The sequence below is a fragment of the Leptodactylus fuscus genome, chromosome 7 (genome assembly GCF_031893055.1).
Source record: "Leptodactylus fuscus isolate aLepFus1 chromosome 7, aLepFus1.hap2, whole genome shotgun sequence".
Classification (NCBI taxonomy): domain Eukaryota; kingdom Metazoa; phylum Chordata; class Amphibia; order Anura; family Leptodactylidae; genus Leptodactylus; species Leptodactylus fuscus.
The window spans coordinates 9,354,538-9,374,320 of NC_134271.1; the positions used below are offsets into that span (position 1 = coordinate 9,354,538).

Here is a 19,783-nt window from a genome sequence, read left to right on the forward strand (position 1 = left end):
GGGGTGTATGTAAATTCCTGTTTGGTCCAGGTTGATATCAGTGACTTCATATTGCAGGGCTATATGATATAATCAGTGATATTATGACAAGCCTAGGGTTATATTGATGACATCTTCATATAGGATGGGACGTTTATGGTATACTATTTAGTATTCCAGTGACATCGTTATATTGTGTATACACGATGTGAACATCTGCGGGTTCCATGGATTTATTGATGATATTTTGACGTGGGAAGTGTCACATTCCTGGTTACACCAGTGACACCATCATACACGAGGGTGGGATATATGATCAGGGATAAGTTGTTGGGTACATGGTTACGCTAGTGATAACTTCTATATTAATTGGGATTAAGGGGACACACGATCAAGAATAAACTGCTGGGTTTATGGCTTTCATATGGAAAGTGTTGAGTCCAGTGTTACAAAAGTGACAATATCATATTGGGGACATGTGGTAAGGGATTAGATGTTGGGTCCGGGATAATACTGGTGACATCATCATATAGAAAGTGCTGAATCCAGGATTATACCAGTGACATCATCATATTGGGGCTTTGTGATCAGGGATTACCTGTTGGGGCCAAGATTATATTATAAGCGTGACATCATCATATTGGGGACATGTAATGTCGGGGATTAACCGGGATTGTTTGTGATGTCATGTAGAGAGTGTTGTATCCAGGTTTGTACTAGTGACATCATTATATGGACGAATCGGGGATTAGCTATTGAACCCCAGTGTTTCAGATCCTATTGAACCCCAGCATTTCAGATCCTACTTCCGGGCAAGTTTTTGTCTCGGGCGCTGCTTCTCAACGTTCCCAGATAGTTTCAGGTTCCTATGCGTTGTTCACGCCTAAAAAGACTCGGCACCATCCATGTAAAGGTTTTAAGGAAAGTGAAAATCGGAGAAGCAAGTGGTAGCGATGTTGGGGATGGGTCACGTGATCTCATTTGTGAGGTTCTTTTTTCCAAACATCGGATCTGGTTACTAGAGGAATAGTTGACTCATTAAGCAGAGCCGCCACGAGGCAGCGATCATTATTTTCATTGATATAAATAGGGCTCCGCGCGCTGCGCCACTTTATTAAGTCTTTAAAAGTCAAAGCTGATTTGAAATAATAAGGGTTGACATTTGGCGCTTTGATGTTCGCCGGCTATACTTTCCCGTTTACGTTTTCTTTTTATGTGTGTTTCTACTGTAGAAAGAAAAAAAAAAGTCCGCACTCAGACAAAACATGCGAATGGCGAGAATTCTGTGCCCGACGCATTTCATAGACACTAATGAGATTATTTAAGCAAATGGAAAATCTTCTTTTTTTTTTTTTTTTTTCATGTACGGACGCAGGATGTAAGGGTCGCCGGACACTGATCTTCTGACAGGTTGCTCCGTCCCGAGCATTACAATGTCATTTGCTACTAATGAGGCCGCAAGATCCCAGAGACAGACGCGACGTGGATGATAGCGGCCTCATTTATGGTTGTTGATCATGAGTAATCATTGTATAAATGGTAAATTTCAGGAGTTTGTGTGATTTTCTGTGATGTGTCCCATGTCTGAGGGCGAGCTGTGCTCTGGAGGCTGGCAAATGTGGTTAAGGATTAAATCAAGTGGCGCGTGTAGGCAGATAGAGATGTATATCATATATACATGCTGTACCGGATGGTAGAAGGTTCTCCACCATATTTTTGCATCTTCTACTCCCATAACTGAACCTAGAGCAGCAAAAAGAAAGACAGACAGCCTGCAGCTGATGGAGAAATGTCTTCCTCACGTACCTCTCTACCCACATACTTTGTATTCCTCACGAGCAGTGCAGGTTGTTCTGTAGTCTTCCAGGGCAGTGTGTTCTCTACTCCTCGAGGGCAGTGTGTTCTCTGTTCTTCGGGAATAACGTGTTCTCTGTTCCTCGGAAGTGGTGTGTTTTGTATTTATGGAAGGAGGTGTGTTCTGTAATCCTTGGGGGCATTGTCATCTTCATTCCTCAGGGGCAGTGTGTAGTATATTCCTCGGGGGAAGGAGGGGGGGTAGTTTGTTCTCTATGCCTCAGGGGAAGCGTTTTCTCTATTCCTTGGGGGTAGTGCCTTTTGTAGTCACAGAGGAACGTGAGATCAGTGTGTTTTCTATACCTTAGAAGTGTGTTCTGTATTCCTCGGGGACAGCTTGTTCTCTATTCCTTGGGGGGCAGTGTGTTCTGTATTCCTCATTGGTAACATATTGTACATTCATTGAGGGCAATGAATTCTCTCTTGCTTGGGGGCAGTGTCTTATTTATTCCGTGGGGGAAGTGTGTTTTCTAATGCTCAGGGGCAGTGTCTTTTTTATCCCCTGGGGGCAGTGTGTTCTCTATTGTTTGGGGGCAGTGTCTTTTATATTCCGTGAGGGCAGTGTGTTCTCTATCGCTCGGGGACACTGTCTTTTATATCCCATGGGGGCAGTGTGTTCTCCATTTCTCGGCCTCTGCTTTTTCTGCATTCCTCGGGGGCAGTGTCTCCTTTATGCCATGGGGGCAGTGTGTTGTCTATTGTTTGGGGGCAGTGTCTTATTTATCCCATGGGAGCAGTGTGTTCTCTATTGTTTGGGGCAGTGTCTTATTTATCCCGTGGGGGCAGTGTGTTCTCTATTGTTTGGGGCAGTGTCTTATTTATCCCGTGGGGGCAGTGTGTTCTCTGTTGTTTGGGGCAGTGTCTTATTTATCCTGTGGAGGCAGTGTGTTCTCTATTGCTCGGGGGCAGTGTCTTCTTTATTCTGTGGGGGCAGTGTGTTGTATATTGTTTGGGGGCAGTGTCTTTTTTATGCCATGGGGGCAGTGTGTTCTCTATTGCTCGGGAGCACTGTCTTTTATATCCCATGGGGGCAGTGTGTTCTCCATTTCTCGGCCTCTGCTTTTTCTGCATTCCTCGGGGGCAGTGTCTCCTTTATGCCATGGGGGCAGTGTGTTGTCTATTGTTTGGGGGCAGTGTCTTATTTATTCCGTGGGGGAAGTGTGTTTTCTAATGCTCAGGGGCAGTGTCTTTTTTATCCCCTGGGGGCAGTGTGTTCTCTATTGTTTGGGGGCACTGTCTTTTATATCCCATGGGGGCAGTGTGTTCTCCATTTCTCGGCCTCTGCTATTTCTGCATTCCTCGGGGGCAGTGCATTCTGAGTTTCTGCCCTTACCTTACCTCATACTTGGTCTGCACATCAGGATTTCTCATAAGCAGGAGGAGAAGTGTGCACAGGAACCGTGACTTCAGGATGATTGACAGTTCTGTGACTGTCTCAGGAGGGGGAGAGGAGATCTGCAGCGCTCTAGTCCAGGACAACAGGTTTAGCGGTCATGACTTTCTGCACTCTTCACCTTAGCGAGTAAAGATGACAACATGGCCTGTAGTGATCAGCAAGAAGTAACTGTGTGATAGTATATTGTTTACGCCCCTCACGCTGCAATATGGATATCCCTGGTGCTAGTAAGTGATGATTAAACTACAAAGTATATTGTATTGGGCTGTAACCTGAGGGGCCAGGCCACTTCCAGAGAGACTCCCCTTTTACCTATGACAGTCTCTTCTCTCCATTGATAATGAGGGTTATAATACTTTCCTCTGCTATAGACAATGAGTGGCCCCGGGGCCATCCAGGTGAGCGGGGATGAGGCTGGCTTCTATTAGGAGAGGAATGTCAGTGATAATCCCAGCAGTTCCCCTCTTATCACCGTGCAGCGGATTCCGATCATTCCTGGCTGATCTGTGTAATAATTGTAATTATTCTCAGCACCCTCTCCGTACAGGGGCCCCCAGCCCGCTCCTCAGGTGCTGCCTGACCCCTCGCTTTGTACATGACCTCTGTTTGTAGCATTGCAGATTTATAGTGCAATGGCTCAGGCGGAGATGACAGCTGATAAACCCCCAGACCCTCTATCCCATCTGAGCCCCCACAATGCACCCGCACCAGCAGCAGGGCAGATGCTATCACCAGCACCAGCATCAATCTGGCATCAATTATCGCTCCAATTTATGGGGCGGCATTACTTTATACCTGTAATTTATAGACTCATGATTCACAGCACAACTTATCATGTATCAGTCAGTAAGACAGAGACCTGCACCATCCAGAGATGCAGATTATTACTCCACCACCTCTCTGCAGAGCATTGCTCTTTCCCACTATCTCTCGACTGATACATAGTGATATAGCCTGCAGATTATTACACCAGTGACATATCTAGTCATCTTCAGAACATTGTATTCTCTCTCTCCTGTCAGATACATAGTGATATATCATGCAGGTTATTACACCATTGACCTCTCTGCAGAACATTGCTCTTTCCCTCTACCTCTCAACTAATACATAGTGAGATATCCTGCAGATTATTACACCACTGACCTCTCTGCAGAACATTGCTCTTTCCCTCTACCTTTCGACTGATACATAGTGATATAGCCTGCAGATTATTACTTCTTTGCAGAATATTGCTCTGTCCTCTCTATCCCCTGCCTGATATATAATGATATATTCCACTGACCTCTTTCTTGCTCTGATCCGTCTGCCCCCTGACTGATCTATTACTTTCATCATACATGAATAACACTTATATTCTATGACTATATGATATCTGATGTATACAAATCACCGCAGAGGCTCATACACTAGTATAGGAGCCAGGGCACGAAACACAGAATTTAGCACATCCGTGTGAACTTCAAATGGGCGGGCGTTTCCAATTATTCTGGGAAATCTATCAAGTAAAAGCATAAAACAAAGTCACAACGACCATCCCCAGAAGTGACAGAGGTCAGAGGTGACCCAGGGATGATGAGGGTTGTAGTTATCTCCTGTGAATTGTCACTGCTTTACATGGAAGTCAGAATCCTTACAGATGTAAAACCAATAATAAGCAAATGTTACAATGTTTATACTATTATTACTAGATATTCTGCGTCTATTATTCAATATGATATTATTACTATAATATCAGATATTATATTACTATTAGATGTTATACTTCTATGATTAGATATTATTAGATTATTAGCTATTGTAATACATATAGTATATCTATTATACTATTAGATGTTAGACTTCTATTGTTAGATACTAATATTATTATTATTAGATATTAGACTTTTGTTATGAGTTATTATATTTCTATTCCATATTATACTATTTTTACTTCTCTTATTATAGTATTAGATAATATATTTTATTATACTATAACAAGTATTTATTTTCTCTTATTTATAATATTGTATTTGTTTATAGATTTGTTTTTATTTTATTAATATCATCATCAGTATTACTCTTAATCCCTATAATATTTTATTACTATTTTTTAAATTTACATGTATAATTGATATGATGTCCTCTGTTATTTATTAGTATTATTTATTCTATGTAATACCTTTTACATATTTATTTTCTTTATAATTTATTAAATTATTTATTAATTTATTAAATTAATAAATATAATTTCGGTTTCTTGTTATTTATACGATTTATTTTCCCTGTTTTCTATTAGTATTATTATTCTTTGCATTCATAATATTTATTAGTGTTATATTATTATTACTATTTATTTTCTTTCACTTATCATTTTACATTTCTCTTTCTATCTTAGCATTATCTTTCTTTGTATCCATAATATTTATTGCTACCCTTATATTCTTATACTTATTTTAGATTTAGGATCCAGTTTGCTGATTTGGTCATTAGATTGTTAGTTAGAACAGTAATGACTCCTCTCTTGGGCCCTGTTTCCATGTTCAGGTTTTGTCGATCTTATAAAGGAGAGATGGACTTTGATTCTTTTCTGCTCAGAATTTCAGTGTAAAACATTTTGCTACATTTAAAAACAGCAACAAACTGGAGAGAATTTTTAGAATGTTATTTATATTCACTTTGTAGAATGTTTGCAATGGAGTCTGCAGAGATCTTGTCAGGATGTCAATTATTGCTACAGGATTACATTGAAGTGAGGGAAATCTGACTTGCTGGTTTGTGTAGTGATTGTGCGCTCTCCCCTCCTCACCAGATGATGGTACATCCCTGTACAGATGATGGCGGCCTCTCCCCTTCTTCCTCATTAGATGATGGCACTTTCTCTACTCCCTATCAGTTGTTGGTGCCCTCCCTGTTTAGAAAACAGTGTCCCCTCCCCTCAGTGATGGTGCCTCCCCCTCCCTCTCATTAGATGATGCATCCTCCCCCTCATTAGATGACGCCTCCTCCCCCTCATTAGATGACAACTCCTCCCCTTCATTAGATGATGGCTACTCCTCTCCCTCATTAGATGATGATGCCTCATTCACCTCTTTAGATGACGCCTCCTCCCCCTCATTAGGTAATAGTGCCATCTCTCCTCCCTGTCAGATGATGGCGCTGATTAGATCTTGACACTCCTCAAAATTTCTTAGTTTTCCTTTCAGTTACAGTGAAGACAGACACTAATGTCAGCAGAGCTGTAGTTGGAGCCAGGGGGAGAGGGGTTAATCTTCTGGCGCATAGAATTATAAAGGGGTTCTCCACCATTAAATATCATTTGGACTATACAGATACCAGAGCGCACGGTCCGTAGCCGCTGTGCAAAAAGTACATAAGATAATAAACATAAGATCAGTATGGACGATGACCTCACGTAACACTAATAGAAGACCGAGAAGGTTCTCGAAAGACATAACACAAGGAGCAACAATCCTGCATAGGATGAAATTGTAGAGGTTTAGGATGGGATAAGGACGGGTGCAAGAACGGGTGTGTTTAAAATGGGACTGTTGAAGTTTAGGATGGGATTGTTGATGAAAAGAAAGGATTGTAAATTTAGGATTCGATATAGATCTACAGGATAAGACTGCAGAAGTTTAGGATGAGATTGTTGCAGTTTTTAGAATGGGATTGTTGCACTTTAGGATGAAATTGTTGCAGTTTAGGATGGGATTGTTGCAATTTAGGATAGGATTGTTGCAGTTTAGGATGGGATTGTTGCAGTTTAGGATGGGATTGTTGCAGTTTAGGATGGGATTGTTGCAATTTAGGATAGGATTGTTGCAGTTTAGGATGGGATTGTTGCAGTTTTTAGAATGGGATTGTTGCAGTTTAGGACAGGATTGTTGCAATTTAGGATGAGATTATTGCAGTTTAGAATGGGATTGTTGCAGTTTAGGATGTGATTGTTGATGCAAGGATAAGATTGTAAATTTAGGTTGAAATTTTAGATCTACAGAATGGGATTGCAGAAGTTTAGGATGAGATTGTAGATGTTTGGGATGGGATTGTTGATGCAATGATGGGATTGTTACAATTTAGGATGAGACTGTAGATGTGAAGGATCGGGGTTGTTGTTATATAGTATGGGATTGCAACATAGATGGGATTGCTAATGCAAGGACAAGATTGTTGAATTTTAAGAATGTATTGTAGATGTGCAATGCTTAGAATGGAATTGGAGAAGTTTATAATGGGATTGTTGATGAACAGAACTGGATTTTTGGCACTGAAGATGGGATTTTTGATGCCTAAAGCAGAATTGTGGACACTGCAGGAATCTTGTGTCTTGTTAGGTGTAAGGTTTTCCATTATACATCTATTGTGCGGAGTGAGTGGAGTAATCCCCGACCGCTCGTCCCCAGCCGTGATTGGCTGAATGGATTATTTATATTCATATATGCGATAATGACTCGTTGCTAATCTGTGCTATAAGAAGAGCCTGAGACGAGTCATGGAGAACGGCGGCGTCCAGCGAAGCAGATGCTCCGTGTGATGAGAACCGCTCCGAGCATCCTGGTATTAGAGAACTTCTTATAGTCCGGGGCTTGTATAAGAGCAATAGAGTAATAATAGCAAGAAATATAATACAAAGAAACTATCCTGTAATAATATAATCCTGTATATATGTAATACTGATAATATGGAGTAAAACAGTGCCATTAATAACAATATAATGGTGTAATAACCGCGTTCTCCTCATCTCTCCTCAGACTCCACCTGCGTGGAGAAGCTTCTATCTAAAGACTGGAAGGAGAAGATGGAGCGACTAAACACGAGCGAACTTCTCGGAGAGATTAAAGGTAAGAGCAGCCAAGATGTATACCGAGATGGACTATTAAGAATACAGCCGGTTAGTGATGTCACAGGTGATAAGCGGTGCCCTGTTATTCTGTACAGTCAGCCAATGGGACAGGACAACAGGGTTGTGCTCTCTGGAGGAGCGCGGGCGTCACCTCTACAGTTCAGAGACATTTTATATACTTTTATAGATTTAGTTGATTTTTATTTAACATTTTGATATTCATTGAGAAGGGGAAAAACCAATCTAAAGAAGCTGATAAATTCCGGCACATCGCGTTGACAGCGTCAGCAGGTGGAGCGGACTTTGTTGCTTTGCATGATAGTCGCAGAGAGTAAGGACATATTGTAGACCACTTCTTCGCGGCGTTGGTTGGGTCAGCACCAGTCCTCTCTCCTCCCGTTCTCCTTTGTCAAGGCCTCGGCTGAGTCCGGGAATCGCATGAGGCTGAATTTTCGCCTCTGGATAGGGTCTGTAAATTGTGGCGCTCGCAGGGTACGGAGCCCTTTGACTTGGATGCAGCTGTCTTGCTTTACTCCTGCTTAAAGAGTTTTTTTTTTTGTAGTGAAAAATTAGCATGCAAATGAGCAGCAGCTGTAATTAGCATAAAAAATAATGTAGTTAGCTCCAGTATTGTGGATCATTTCCGTCTGCCATAAACACTTCGCCATGCAAATTCTGCTGACAGCCATATTTGTGAATGTTTTTTATCCTTTATTAATATCTCAGAAGCTTAGGGGGGGTGGGGCGACATGGGGAAGGGGTGACCTCTTTAGTGTTTCCTTAGGGTTCCTCAATCCTTTGGATACAAATACTGTATATAGAGAAATACTGGAGATACATATGTATAGGGCCTGGTATAGGAAGCCTCGATATCCTCCCCGCAGTATTATATCACTATGATATCACAACATCTGTGGTCACATGATCAACTGCGGTCTCATATCCAGGTGTGTTGCACCTTCATATAAATCATGTGACGCCCCCCCCCTTCCTTTTTGGGGGGGTTTCGCTACAGGAGATGATAGAAACCATTTTTCCTTTCTGTAGTTTGCTTTGTAAGAACCTGAAACTGTAACATTGTAACAATCCTACAGAAGTGACAGCCTTGCTATCCATACGTGTACTCCATTGACATCTGTGCTGCTCCTTTTGACGCTCGGTGGAGGCGAGCCAGCATTGCTTATGGATACATTAGCACATTTCCAGGAGGAGTGCGATGGTGTCAGTGGGGGCTGGGCACGGCTGGGAAGAAGCGGAAAGTGCATACGGCAATATATATCATACCCAGCGTGACCAGTATACAGAAAGTCAGTTATTGTACTCCTGTTTACAGCTGAGGGTTTGATGCAATGTATCACTGAAAGTAAAAACTAACAACCTGGACAGGACAGGGCTCCGCCGCTTCATTGTTCAGCGTTATCTACAATCATACACTGTATCAAAGTTTCAGTTAAGAAAGCTTTGTAGCCAAGATCTGGAAAACAATGAACTAGAAAGTTGCAGACTTTTTCGTTATATTTTTATTGTGCAATGGCCCTTTAAGAGTCCCAGCACTGGTGGCATGAAGCAGCGGATCCCGGGTAATCTGTGATGTTCTTATGAGATCTGGTGATCACAGCAGCACAGGCCGGCAGAGGCTCCTGGGATCTCCTGTCTGGTGTTCGTCCTTTGTGCTGCTTCATTGTATGTTATTTTTATGGTACAGATAGATTACTTTCCTCAGTGACTGGAGTCGTATTATCAGATATTATGGATTACCACACAGTCATAGAGGGATCTATAATCCAGAGAGAACCCCCACAATCGTCCTTTAATAAGCAGCGCCTCCTTCTGGTGGGATTATGTTACTTTGCAGTTCTGAGCTGAGGCCAGTTTCTTGTTTTTCAGCTTAATGTGGATTATTATGGATATTATAGTAATGGATCCTGGGTTATAGGAATCTCCCTGCAGTAGGATTCCCTCTTATCCTGTATGGTCTGGTGATGTCACGTGTCCTGCTGTCCTCAGTGTAACCCTTCACTGTCTGTTGCAGTCTCCCCGCCAGGATATCCTCAGTCTTATTGTTCCCCCCTCCTGGCATCAACTGTGTAACGTGTGATGTCACCTGTGCCAGGCAAATAATATAAAATGGATGATATTGATAGAGGCCGCAATGTCTACGACACTACAATAGAACTACTGAGGGACCCCAATATCTGAAACTCTTTCCTAGAACAACTGAGGGCCCCTAATATTTATTTCCATCCCCTACAACTACTGAGGACCCCAATATCAGCACCCCTTCACTAGAACTATTGAGGGCCCTTAATATCTGCAACCCTCTTCTTAAACTACTGAGGGCTCCCAATATTTATTTCCATCCCCTAGAACTACTGAGGTCCCCAATATCTATATCCCTCCCCTAAAACTTGTGAAGGCCCCTAATATCTGCAACCCTCCCCTAGAACTGCTAACACCAATACTTGTAAACCGTCTCCTACCACTACTGAGGGCCCCGAATAACTGTAACACTCGCCTATTACTACTGAGGTTCCCCAATATCTGTAACCCTCCCACCAGCAATACCAGGAACCCCAATATCTGTAACCCACCCCCCTAGTAATAGTAAGGACCCTAAATCACTGTAACCCTCCCCTCTCTGCTGAGAATTGCGCCCCCTGCCTGCTGGGTATATACTAGGGAGTGAAGGAGTAATGTGTACGCTCACGTCTCCCTAGGTGGGGTGGGGGAGGGGGTTCGCCTCTTGTCTTGAGCCTTTGACTTCTTCACATTTGTGCGAGCGGCTTCCATCACAACAGGTGCACAATTATTATATGAGGAAAATATTATCCGCCACCCAAATGAGGCCGGGGCCAAGACGCTGCCTCGTCTGATTAAATAATCAGCGCTGATACTTAACATGCACTTGATTCCTGCAGGAATGTGAAGACGACGCCGGCGCTGCGCCTGGTACACACCGAGCGCTTCATCTGCTCAGTGTACATGGCACCACCATATGTACAGATGTAGCAGAGCTCAAGTGCTCTTAACTCTGTGTGAGCCTGAATCCGACACTCAGCTCTTGTACAACTGTATAGATATATGAAAGTCAGCTCTGCTACATCTCTACATGTATGAACCCCCAATATCTGACAGACTCAGCTCTACTACATCTGTATATGTATGAACCCCCAACATCTGACAGACTCAGCTCTACTACATCCGACACACTGTATATAGATGATTGCTGTAATCCCTTGTAAAACTCAGCACTGCTACATCTGTGAAAACCTCAGCCTTGCTACTGTAAATCTGACAAACTCCGCTGTGCCGTGTGTGTGTCAGCTCTGCTATTCCCATTCCATGTGTGATATAAGGCCCTGATGAGTACAATATGTGTAATATGCCCGGTGGGAGTTGTAGTTGTGCGGTGTAATGTGTTCTGCAGTTAATTAGGAATCACACACGAGACATAAAACCTTCTCCATCTGCGGATGATGATCATTCCACGTGTCCATGGCATCGACTGACACAGGAGCCTCAGAGCTTGCACATTACAAGATGTGCTGCAGCAGCTGGGATATCGGGGAAGCCGGAGGAGGAGGAGGGGCAGCAGCTCAGTCTGGCAGGTAACAGAGATCGGCACCGCTGAGCCAGGAGCAACGACTGGAACCGATCCAAGCCACAAAATCAGGGAAGGAGCGCCGAGAAATCCCTGCAAATCCCTCAATATTGTGCACAGCTCCCGGGACACGAGGCGGAGAATAATAGAAAAAGATCAATGTACAATACACTTTGTTACCGATACCTATAGGGTTGTCTGTATGTATAATGTACATGTGTGTATATATTGTGTATATATACTGTACTGAGCCCCCGGGATACAAGGCGAAGAATAACAGTGAAAGATCAATGAGCGACACTCAATATCCCCAAGGGATATGTATATATACGGTATATGTATGATGTATATGTATGCGTGTGTATGATGTATATGTATGCATGTGTATATACTGTGTATGTGTGTGTATGATGTATATGTATGCGTGTATATACTGTATCTGTGTGTGTATGATGTATATGTATGCATGTGTATATCCTGTGTATGTGTGTGTATGATGTATATGTATGCATGTGTATATACTGTGTATGTGTGTGTATGATGTACATGTATGCGTGTATATACTGTATCTGTGTGTGTATGATGTATATGTATGCATGTGTATATACTGTGTATGTGTGTATATGATGTACAGTATATGTATGCATGTGTATATACTGTATCTGTGTGTGTATGATGTACATGTATGCGTGTGTATATACTGTGTATGTGTGTGTATGATGTATATGTATGCGTGTGTATATACTGTATCTGTGTGTGTATGATGTACATGTATGCGTGTGTATATACTGTGTATGTGTGTGTATGATGTATATCTATGCATGTGTATATACTGTATCTGTGTGTGTATGATGTATATGTGTGTATATACTGTACATAGCTCTCAAAACACGAGTCAGAGAACAACGGTAAAAGATCAATATTCGATACTCTGTTTCTGATAACTATAGGGATGTGTTTGTATATACTGTATATGTTGTATGTATCTGTGTGTGTATACAATACATGTGTATATAATGTGTGCGTGTCTGATGTGTACCTTGAAGCTCCAAAGCCCAAATGCAACATCTATATTGGGCCCTTACCTATGTGTCATTTAGGATAGTGGTATATTTTATGTGACTCCCCCTCAGGGTACCGGACCTTGTAGTGACTGGTTACGATGCACCGTACTCACATATATACAGAGCGTATACATGTCAGACACATACACATGAGCAGTATATACAGTACATACACACATACCCTATACAATGCCATCTACATGCGCACATACTGTATATACATCCATAGCTTCATGCTCACGCTGCGCAGTAACCAGGGGCGCCGCTTCTCTCTGCCCTCATCATTCTGGGCAGATATGTGGAGTCTCCGGTTTCGGTAAGCCGCGTTGCAGCGGACGCCATTAATTCCCGCTTTATTATTCCTTCTGCCGACAATAATATAAATAACCTTTAATGTAAATATCAATTATTATTTGTGGCGAGGACGCGGCGCTGACACCCGGAATAATTAGGATTCGGTTTCCTGTAAATTTTGTCAATTGTTCTGCACAGACCTGGACGGGGGCGCCGTGAATAACGCCGCGGTTTTACGGCCGCTCTTCGTCGTGTGACATTTTTATGATTTTTAAATTAAATTGTGCATTTACTACAATAAAAATACAATAAAACCTAAAATGTTTATTCTCTGCGCGTTTACATTCACAATTACGCAGAAATCGCCGCCAACGCACGTTTGTGTTTAATTCTCAGGGTTTTATAGGGAGGATTTTCCGTAACTATTGGCGTCCAGAGATAATTTGTATTAAATGATGATCCTGAGAATAGCGGCCGCCTCGTGCACGGATTTATAAAGGCGTCCTGAGGAGGAGCCCGCACCCTGCGGCCAATCACAGCCCAGCTTATATCGGGGGGATCTAATAGGTTTTATATCCTCATAGAGAACGCCCATCATGGCTGTTATATTATATTATACATCTAATAACTCATAGTCACTGCTTTCTTTACATGATATAACTCAGTACAGCTCTGGATGTGACTAGAGTATAAGATATGACGGAACTGACTGGAGCTCTGGATGGGATTAGAGTATAAGGAATGCAGCTTTAGATGTGGATCGAGGACAAAATCAGATGCAATTGAATGCAGCTCTGGATGGGATTGGTGTATATGATGATGCACATGATTTAACTGAATTCTGCTCTGGATGTGATCTCTGGATGTGACTAGAGTATAAGATGTGACTGAATGCAGCTCTGGATGTGACTAGAGTATAAGACGTGACTGCAGCTCTGGATGTGACTAGAGTATAAGACGTGACTGAATGCAGCTCTGGATGTGACAAGAATATAATATGTGACTGAATGCAGCTCTGGATGTGACTAGAGTATAAGACGTGACTGAATGCAGCTCTGGATGTGACTAGAGTATGAGACGCGACTGAATGCAGCTCTGGATGTGACTAGAGTATAAGACGTGACTGAATGCAGCTCTGGATGTGACAAGAATATAATATGTGACTGAATGCAGCTCTGGATGTGACTAGAGTATAAGACGTGACTGAATGCAGCTCTGGATGTGACTACAGTATAAGACGTGACTGAATGCAGCTCTGGATGTGACTACAGTATAAGACGTGACTGAATGCAGCTCTGGATGTGACTAGAATATAATATGTGACTGAATGCAGCTCTGGATGTGACTAGAGTATAAGACGTGACTGAATGCAGCTCTGGATGTGACTAGAGTATAATATGTGACTGAATGCAGCTCTGGATGTGACTAGAGTATAAGACGTGACTGAATGCAGCTCTGGATGTGACTAGAGTATAATATGTGACTGAATGCAGCTCTGGATGTGACTAGAGTATAAGACGCGACTGAATGCAGCTCTGGATGTGACTAGAGTATAAGACGTGACTGAATGCAGCTCTGGATGTGACAAGAATATAATATGTGACTGAATGCAGCTCTGGATGTGACTAGAGTATAAGACGTGACTGAATGCAGCTCTGGATGTGACTACAGTATAAGACGTGACTGAATGCAGCTCTGGATGTGACTAGAGTATAATATGTGACTGAATGCAGCTCTGGATGTGACTAGAATATAATATGTGACTAAATGCAGCTCTGGATGTGACTAGAGTATAAGACGTGACTGAATGCAGCTCTGGATGTGACTAGAGTATAATATGTGACTGAATGCAGCTCTGGATGTGACTAGAGTATAAGACGTGACTGGATGTGACTACAGTATAAGACGTGACTGAATGCAGCTCTGGATGTGACTAGAGTATAATATGTGACTGAATGCAGCTCTGGATGTGACTAGAATATAATATGTGACTGAATGCAGCTCTGGATGTGACTAGAGTATAAGACGTGACTGAATGCAGCTCTGGATGTGACTAGAGTATAATATGTGACTGAATGCAGCTCTGGATGTGACTAGAGTATAAGACGTGACTGAATGCAGCTCTGGATGTGACTAGAGTATAATATGTGACTGAATGCAGCTCTGGATGTGACTAGAGTATAAGACGCGACTGAATGCAGCTCTGGATGTGACTAGAGTATAAGACGTGACTGAATGCAGCTCTGGATGTGACTAGAGTATAATATGTGACTGAATGCAGCTCTGGATGTGACTAGAATATAATATGTGACTGAATGCAGCTCTGGATGTGACTAGAGTATAAGACGTGACTGAATGCAGCTCTGGATGTGACTAGAGTATAAGACGTGACTGAATGCAAAATCTCAGATGTGACTAGAGTATAAATCATGATCCAATGGAGTTCCTGTCTGTATTATTCTGGAGTCACATGGGTGGGTTGCGATGCGTTTCGGTGTCTCCGGTGATGTCCGTCTTTTACGTTGCTGGTTCTAGTTGTCATTGTGTGATTGTTATTTGTGCAGGTGACTTCTCGCTTTGCTGGGTCCGTTGCTCAGCTGTTCTTCCTGGCAGCGGTGCACTTGGTTGGCAGCAGCTCCGGCCGCTCCTAATATAACATTTCTGCTAAAATTAAACTGTTTTTAATAAGCAGAAATGAAGAGTTTGTGGTAATTTTGCGCTGAGCGCCGGGTGTGTCCTGTAAATACAGGTGTCCTGGTCAGCGCCGGGCCGCAGCCAATAGGAGGGGAGGATTTTCCATGCTGGAAGTTTATTGGCCTCTGGCAGGCGCGGCGGACGCAGGGATTATTGAGATTTTCTTTTACTGGCTGTATCTCGAGTTTAGTGAGTGTCAGTCCGTTATTGTGCAGCTGCCGCCTCGCCACCGCCATAGACCCGAGCAATTTATAGAATAATCCCAGCAGTCAACATAGGAAATCCCGGATTATCAAATATTCTGGATTACTGGTCAGGTCTGCTTGTAGAAAAGCCGCTGTCACCTACTGATCGCAGTCTCATCATCCTGCTCCATCTTCTGGTCATATGACATTCCAAATCCCGGATTATTAGAATTTCAGATAAGAGTGAAGGGATTTGATTGATTTTTGGAACTTCAGGGTGTGACCCCGGGAATCTCTTCTCTCATCTTTGTTAATTATGATCACATGTTCAGAGATATTTTTATACTTTCTGCAGATAAGTAGCTTGCACCGTGTAAAGATCAGCCTCAGTCTTCTGCGCAGTGGGAAGGGCCATGATATGTATGTGACTCCTATACCAGGCAAGAAATTGAGCTGCACCGTTTAACACAAGGTGCAGGCGATATCTCAGAACTCTGGTTTATCATCTCAAAGTACAGACATATTATCTCAGAGCACTCACTTATTATCTCAGAGCACTGACTTGTTATCTTAGAGCACTGACTTGTTATCTTGGAGCACTGACTTATCTCAGATCAGAGACTTATTATCTCTGACATATTATCTCATATGATTTATTATATCAGAGCACTGATGTATTGTCTCAAACATATTTTCTCAAAGTACTGACTTATTATCTCAGAACACTGATGTATTATCTCAGAGCACTGACTTTTTATGTCAGATATATTATCTCAGAATACTGATGTATTTTTTATATTATTATTGTATTATCTATACTGCTGTAACACAATGAATTTCCCCATGGTGGGACTATTAAAGGATTATCTTATCTACAACAGAGTCCTGATTTATTATCTCAGTCTTATCTTAGGGTACTGACTTATTATCTCAGTCTTATCTCAGGGTACTGACTTATTATCTCAGAGTACTGACTTATTATCTCTGACTTGTCTCAGAGTCCTGATATATTATCTCAGTCTTATCTCATAGTCCTGACTTATCTCAGACTTATCTCAGAGTACTGACTTATTATCTCAGGGTACTGACTTATTATCTCAGAATACTGACTTATCTCAGAATACTGACTTATTATCTCAGTCTTATCTCAGAGTACTGACTTATTATCTCAGACTTGTCTCAGAGTCCTGATATATTATCTCAGTCTTATCTCATAGTCCTGACTTATTATCTCAGATTTATCTCAGAGTACTGACTTATCTCACAGTACTGACTTATCTCAGAGTACTGATTTATTATCTCAAAGTACTGACTTATTATCTCAGACTTATCTCAGAGTACTGATTTATTATCTCACAGTGCTGACTTATTATCTCACAGTACTGACTTATTATCTCTGACTTATGTCAGAGTACTGACTTATCTCACAGTGCTGACTTATTATCACAGACATCTCTCAGAGTACTGACTTAATATCTCAGAGTACTGACTTATCTCAGAGTACTGATTTATTATCTCACAGTACTGACTTATTATCTCACAGTACTGACTTATCTCACAGTGCTGACTTATTATCACAGACGTCTCTCAGAGTACTGACTTAATATCTCAGAGTACTGACTTATCTCAGAGTACTGATTTATTATCTCACAGTACTGACTTATTATCTCTGACTTATCTCACAGTACTGACTTATCTCAGAGTACTGATTTATTATCTCAAAGTACTGACTTATTATCTCAGACTTATCTCAGAGTACTGATTTATTATCTCACAGTGCTGACTTATTATCTCACAGTACTGACTTATTATCTCTGACTTATGTCAGAGTACTGACTTATCTCACAGTGCTGACTTATTATCACAGACGTCTCTCAGAGTACTGACTTATTATCTCAGAATACTGATTTATTATCTCACAGTACTGACTTATTATCTCACAGTACTGACTTATCTCACAGTGCTGACTTATTATCACAGACGTCTCTCAGAGTACTGACTTAATATCTCAGAGTACTGACTTATCTCAGAGTACTGATTTATTATCTCACAGTACTGACTTATTATCTCTGACTTATCTCAGAGTACTGACTTATTATCTCACAGTACTGACTTATTATCTCTGACTTATCTCAGAGTACTGACTTATTATCTCAGAGTACTGCCCTATTATCACAGACGTCTCTCAGAGTACTGCCCTATTACCTCAGAGCATTGTCTGATTCCAGCACTTGTATGTTCTCTCTTTATGTTACAATCCTATATGTGCTGTATTCTATGATTTCCCGCTCCGTTGATTTGGCGCACTAGTTCTTCTCCTCCATCAGACAGTATTCTGTGAAGTCACTTTCCTCTTGTTAGTTGTCATTTAGAAGCTCTATAGTATCTATGGAAACAATGCGGCACCTTGAGTGCTGCTCGGAGCTGTCTTTTCTTCTCTGTTCGCGGTCTCTTTTGTGTGCTGCGCAGTTGTTGGGAGTGATCGGGGCACTACACTCAGTGTAACAAGTGCGCTCTTAATCCTCATTGTTCCCGTCCTTGGCAGTATTTATGGAGACGCATTTGTAGATGAAGGACACTAAGCAGCTCATAACACGGCGCCATCCGCAGCTTCCATCAGCGCGGCCTCTCCACACAATGACTCGCACGGCAATCTGTTTGCCATTTTCACAATTATATTCCCGTAATTGGCCATATGCATGTATAATAAGCCATGAGACGCCGCGTGATGCGGGCAATGTGATGATCACAGATCCGGCGAGTTATAGTTAACCCCCTGCAAGTCCCATCCGTGGACATTTCTCCCTTAATGCTCCATTATGATGTCTAAGTGTCTGCACAATGGCGCTCGGCACATTACCGTACATTGTGCTAATGCCGCTAACGACGTGTTTATTATTTATGATATTGTGATGCCGCTCGCCGGGTCATTATAGAACAGAATGGGGCTCACACATTATCAATATGGCTGCCAGCGCCGCTACGAGACGCCGCCGTTATATGAATACTAGTTGTTATCTCTTCTATAACGTCCACTGAGATGACTCTGTATGACAGCTACGAGGCCTCCGTGACGAACAGCGCTGGAGAAATTACACAAACCCCGCCCCTTAGAAAAGAAACATATCGCCGTTTTTGGATTTGGAAAAAAATACTTACATTGGAAAAAAATATCAGATTTGCACCATTTTAATGCACGATTTGTTGTTATTGGTGACCGCCATTACTATGGGACAACTACTGCACAGCCTGTAGGGGTCGCTATTTCCACCAAGAGTTCCAGCAAAGAGATCCATACACAACAATTTCGCAGCGTCTTCTACAGACACAGATCCTACTTGTCACCATTCACATTGTTCATTGGTAACGCCCCAACATGATATAATGAGATGCGGTGATAGGAACATGGAGACCACAATGGAGCGTCTGGGAAACTGTCCTTCTGGGTGGAGTGTCCCTTTAAAGGGGATTTCAGGTCTGACATCGATCAACCGGTTGAAAGGGCCGTGAGCGCGGTGGCTTGTCAAGCACAGCGCCGTACATATCGTAGTGGCTGTGCTCGGTATTACAGCTCATCCCTGTGCAGAGTTGTGAACAGGCCGTGTGACTGGCCAAAGTGGCTGATCTGTAGGACCCCAACTGATCAAATTTGGATGACCCGTGCTTCAACATCCAAGTCCCAGAAAACCCCTTTAGTCGCCGACCAAACAGGAGTAGAAGACGTGGCCACATTATACCCCGAGTGCGCACACGTCGCTGCATCACCAGTCACTTCTACTATTTGTTACCTGGGAAAACCGTCAATTTTTGGGATTTACTGGTTGTCACCCAGACATCTGAATGAGCACCCGACTTGTTGGAGTTCTCCCTGGCAGCAGAGTGAAGTTTTTGGCA

At 42.3% G+C, this 19,783-nt stretch overlaps 1 protein-coding gene across 11 annotated transcripts in view; it reads left to right on the top strand.

The window, feature by feature from the left end:
* SOX6 (SRY-box transcription factor 6) overlaps positions 1-19,783 on the top strand; it is a 279,833-nt gene that overhangs the window by 153,035 nt on the left and 107,015 nt on the right. For all 11 annotated transcript variants that reach the window (XM_075280972.1, XM_075280975.1, XM_075280971.1 and 8 more), the window contains one exon: positions 7,960-8,049. In XM_075280972.1, the coding sequence (XP_075137073.1) occupies positions 7,960-8,049 (90 nt within the window). The remainder of the gene's footprint in view (positions 1-7,959; positions 8,050-19,783) is intronic.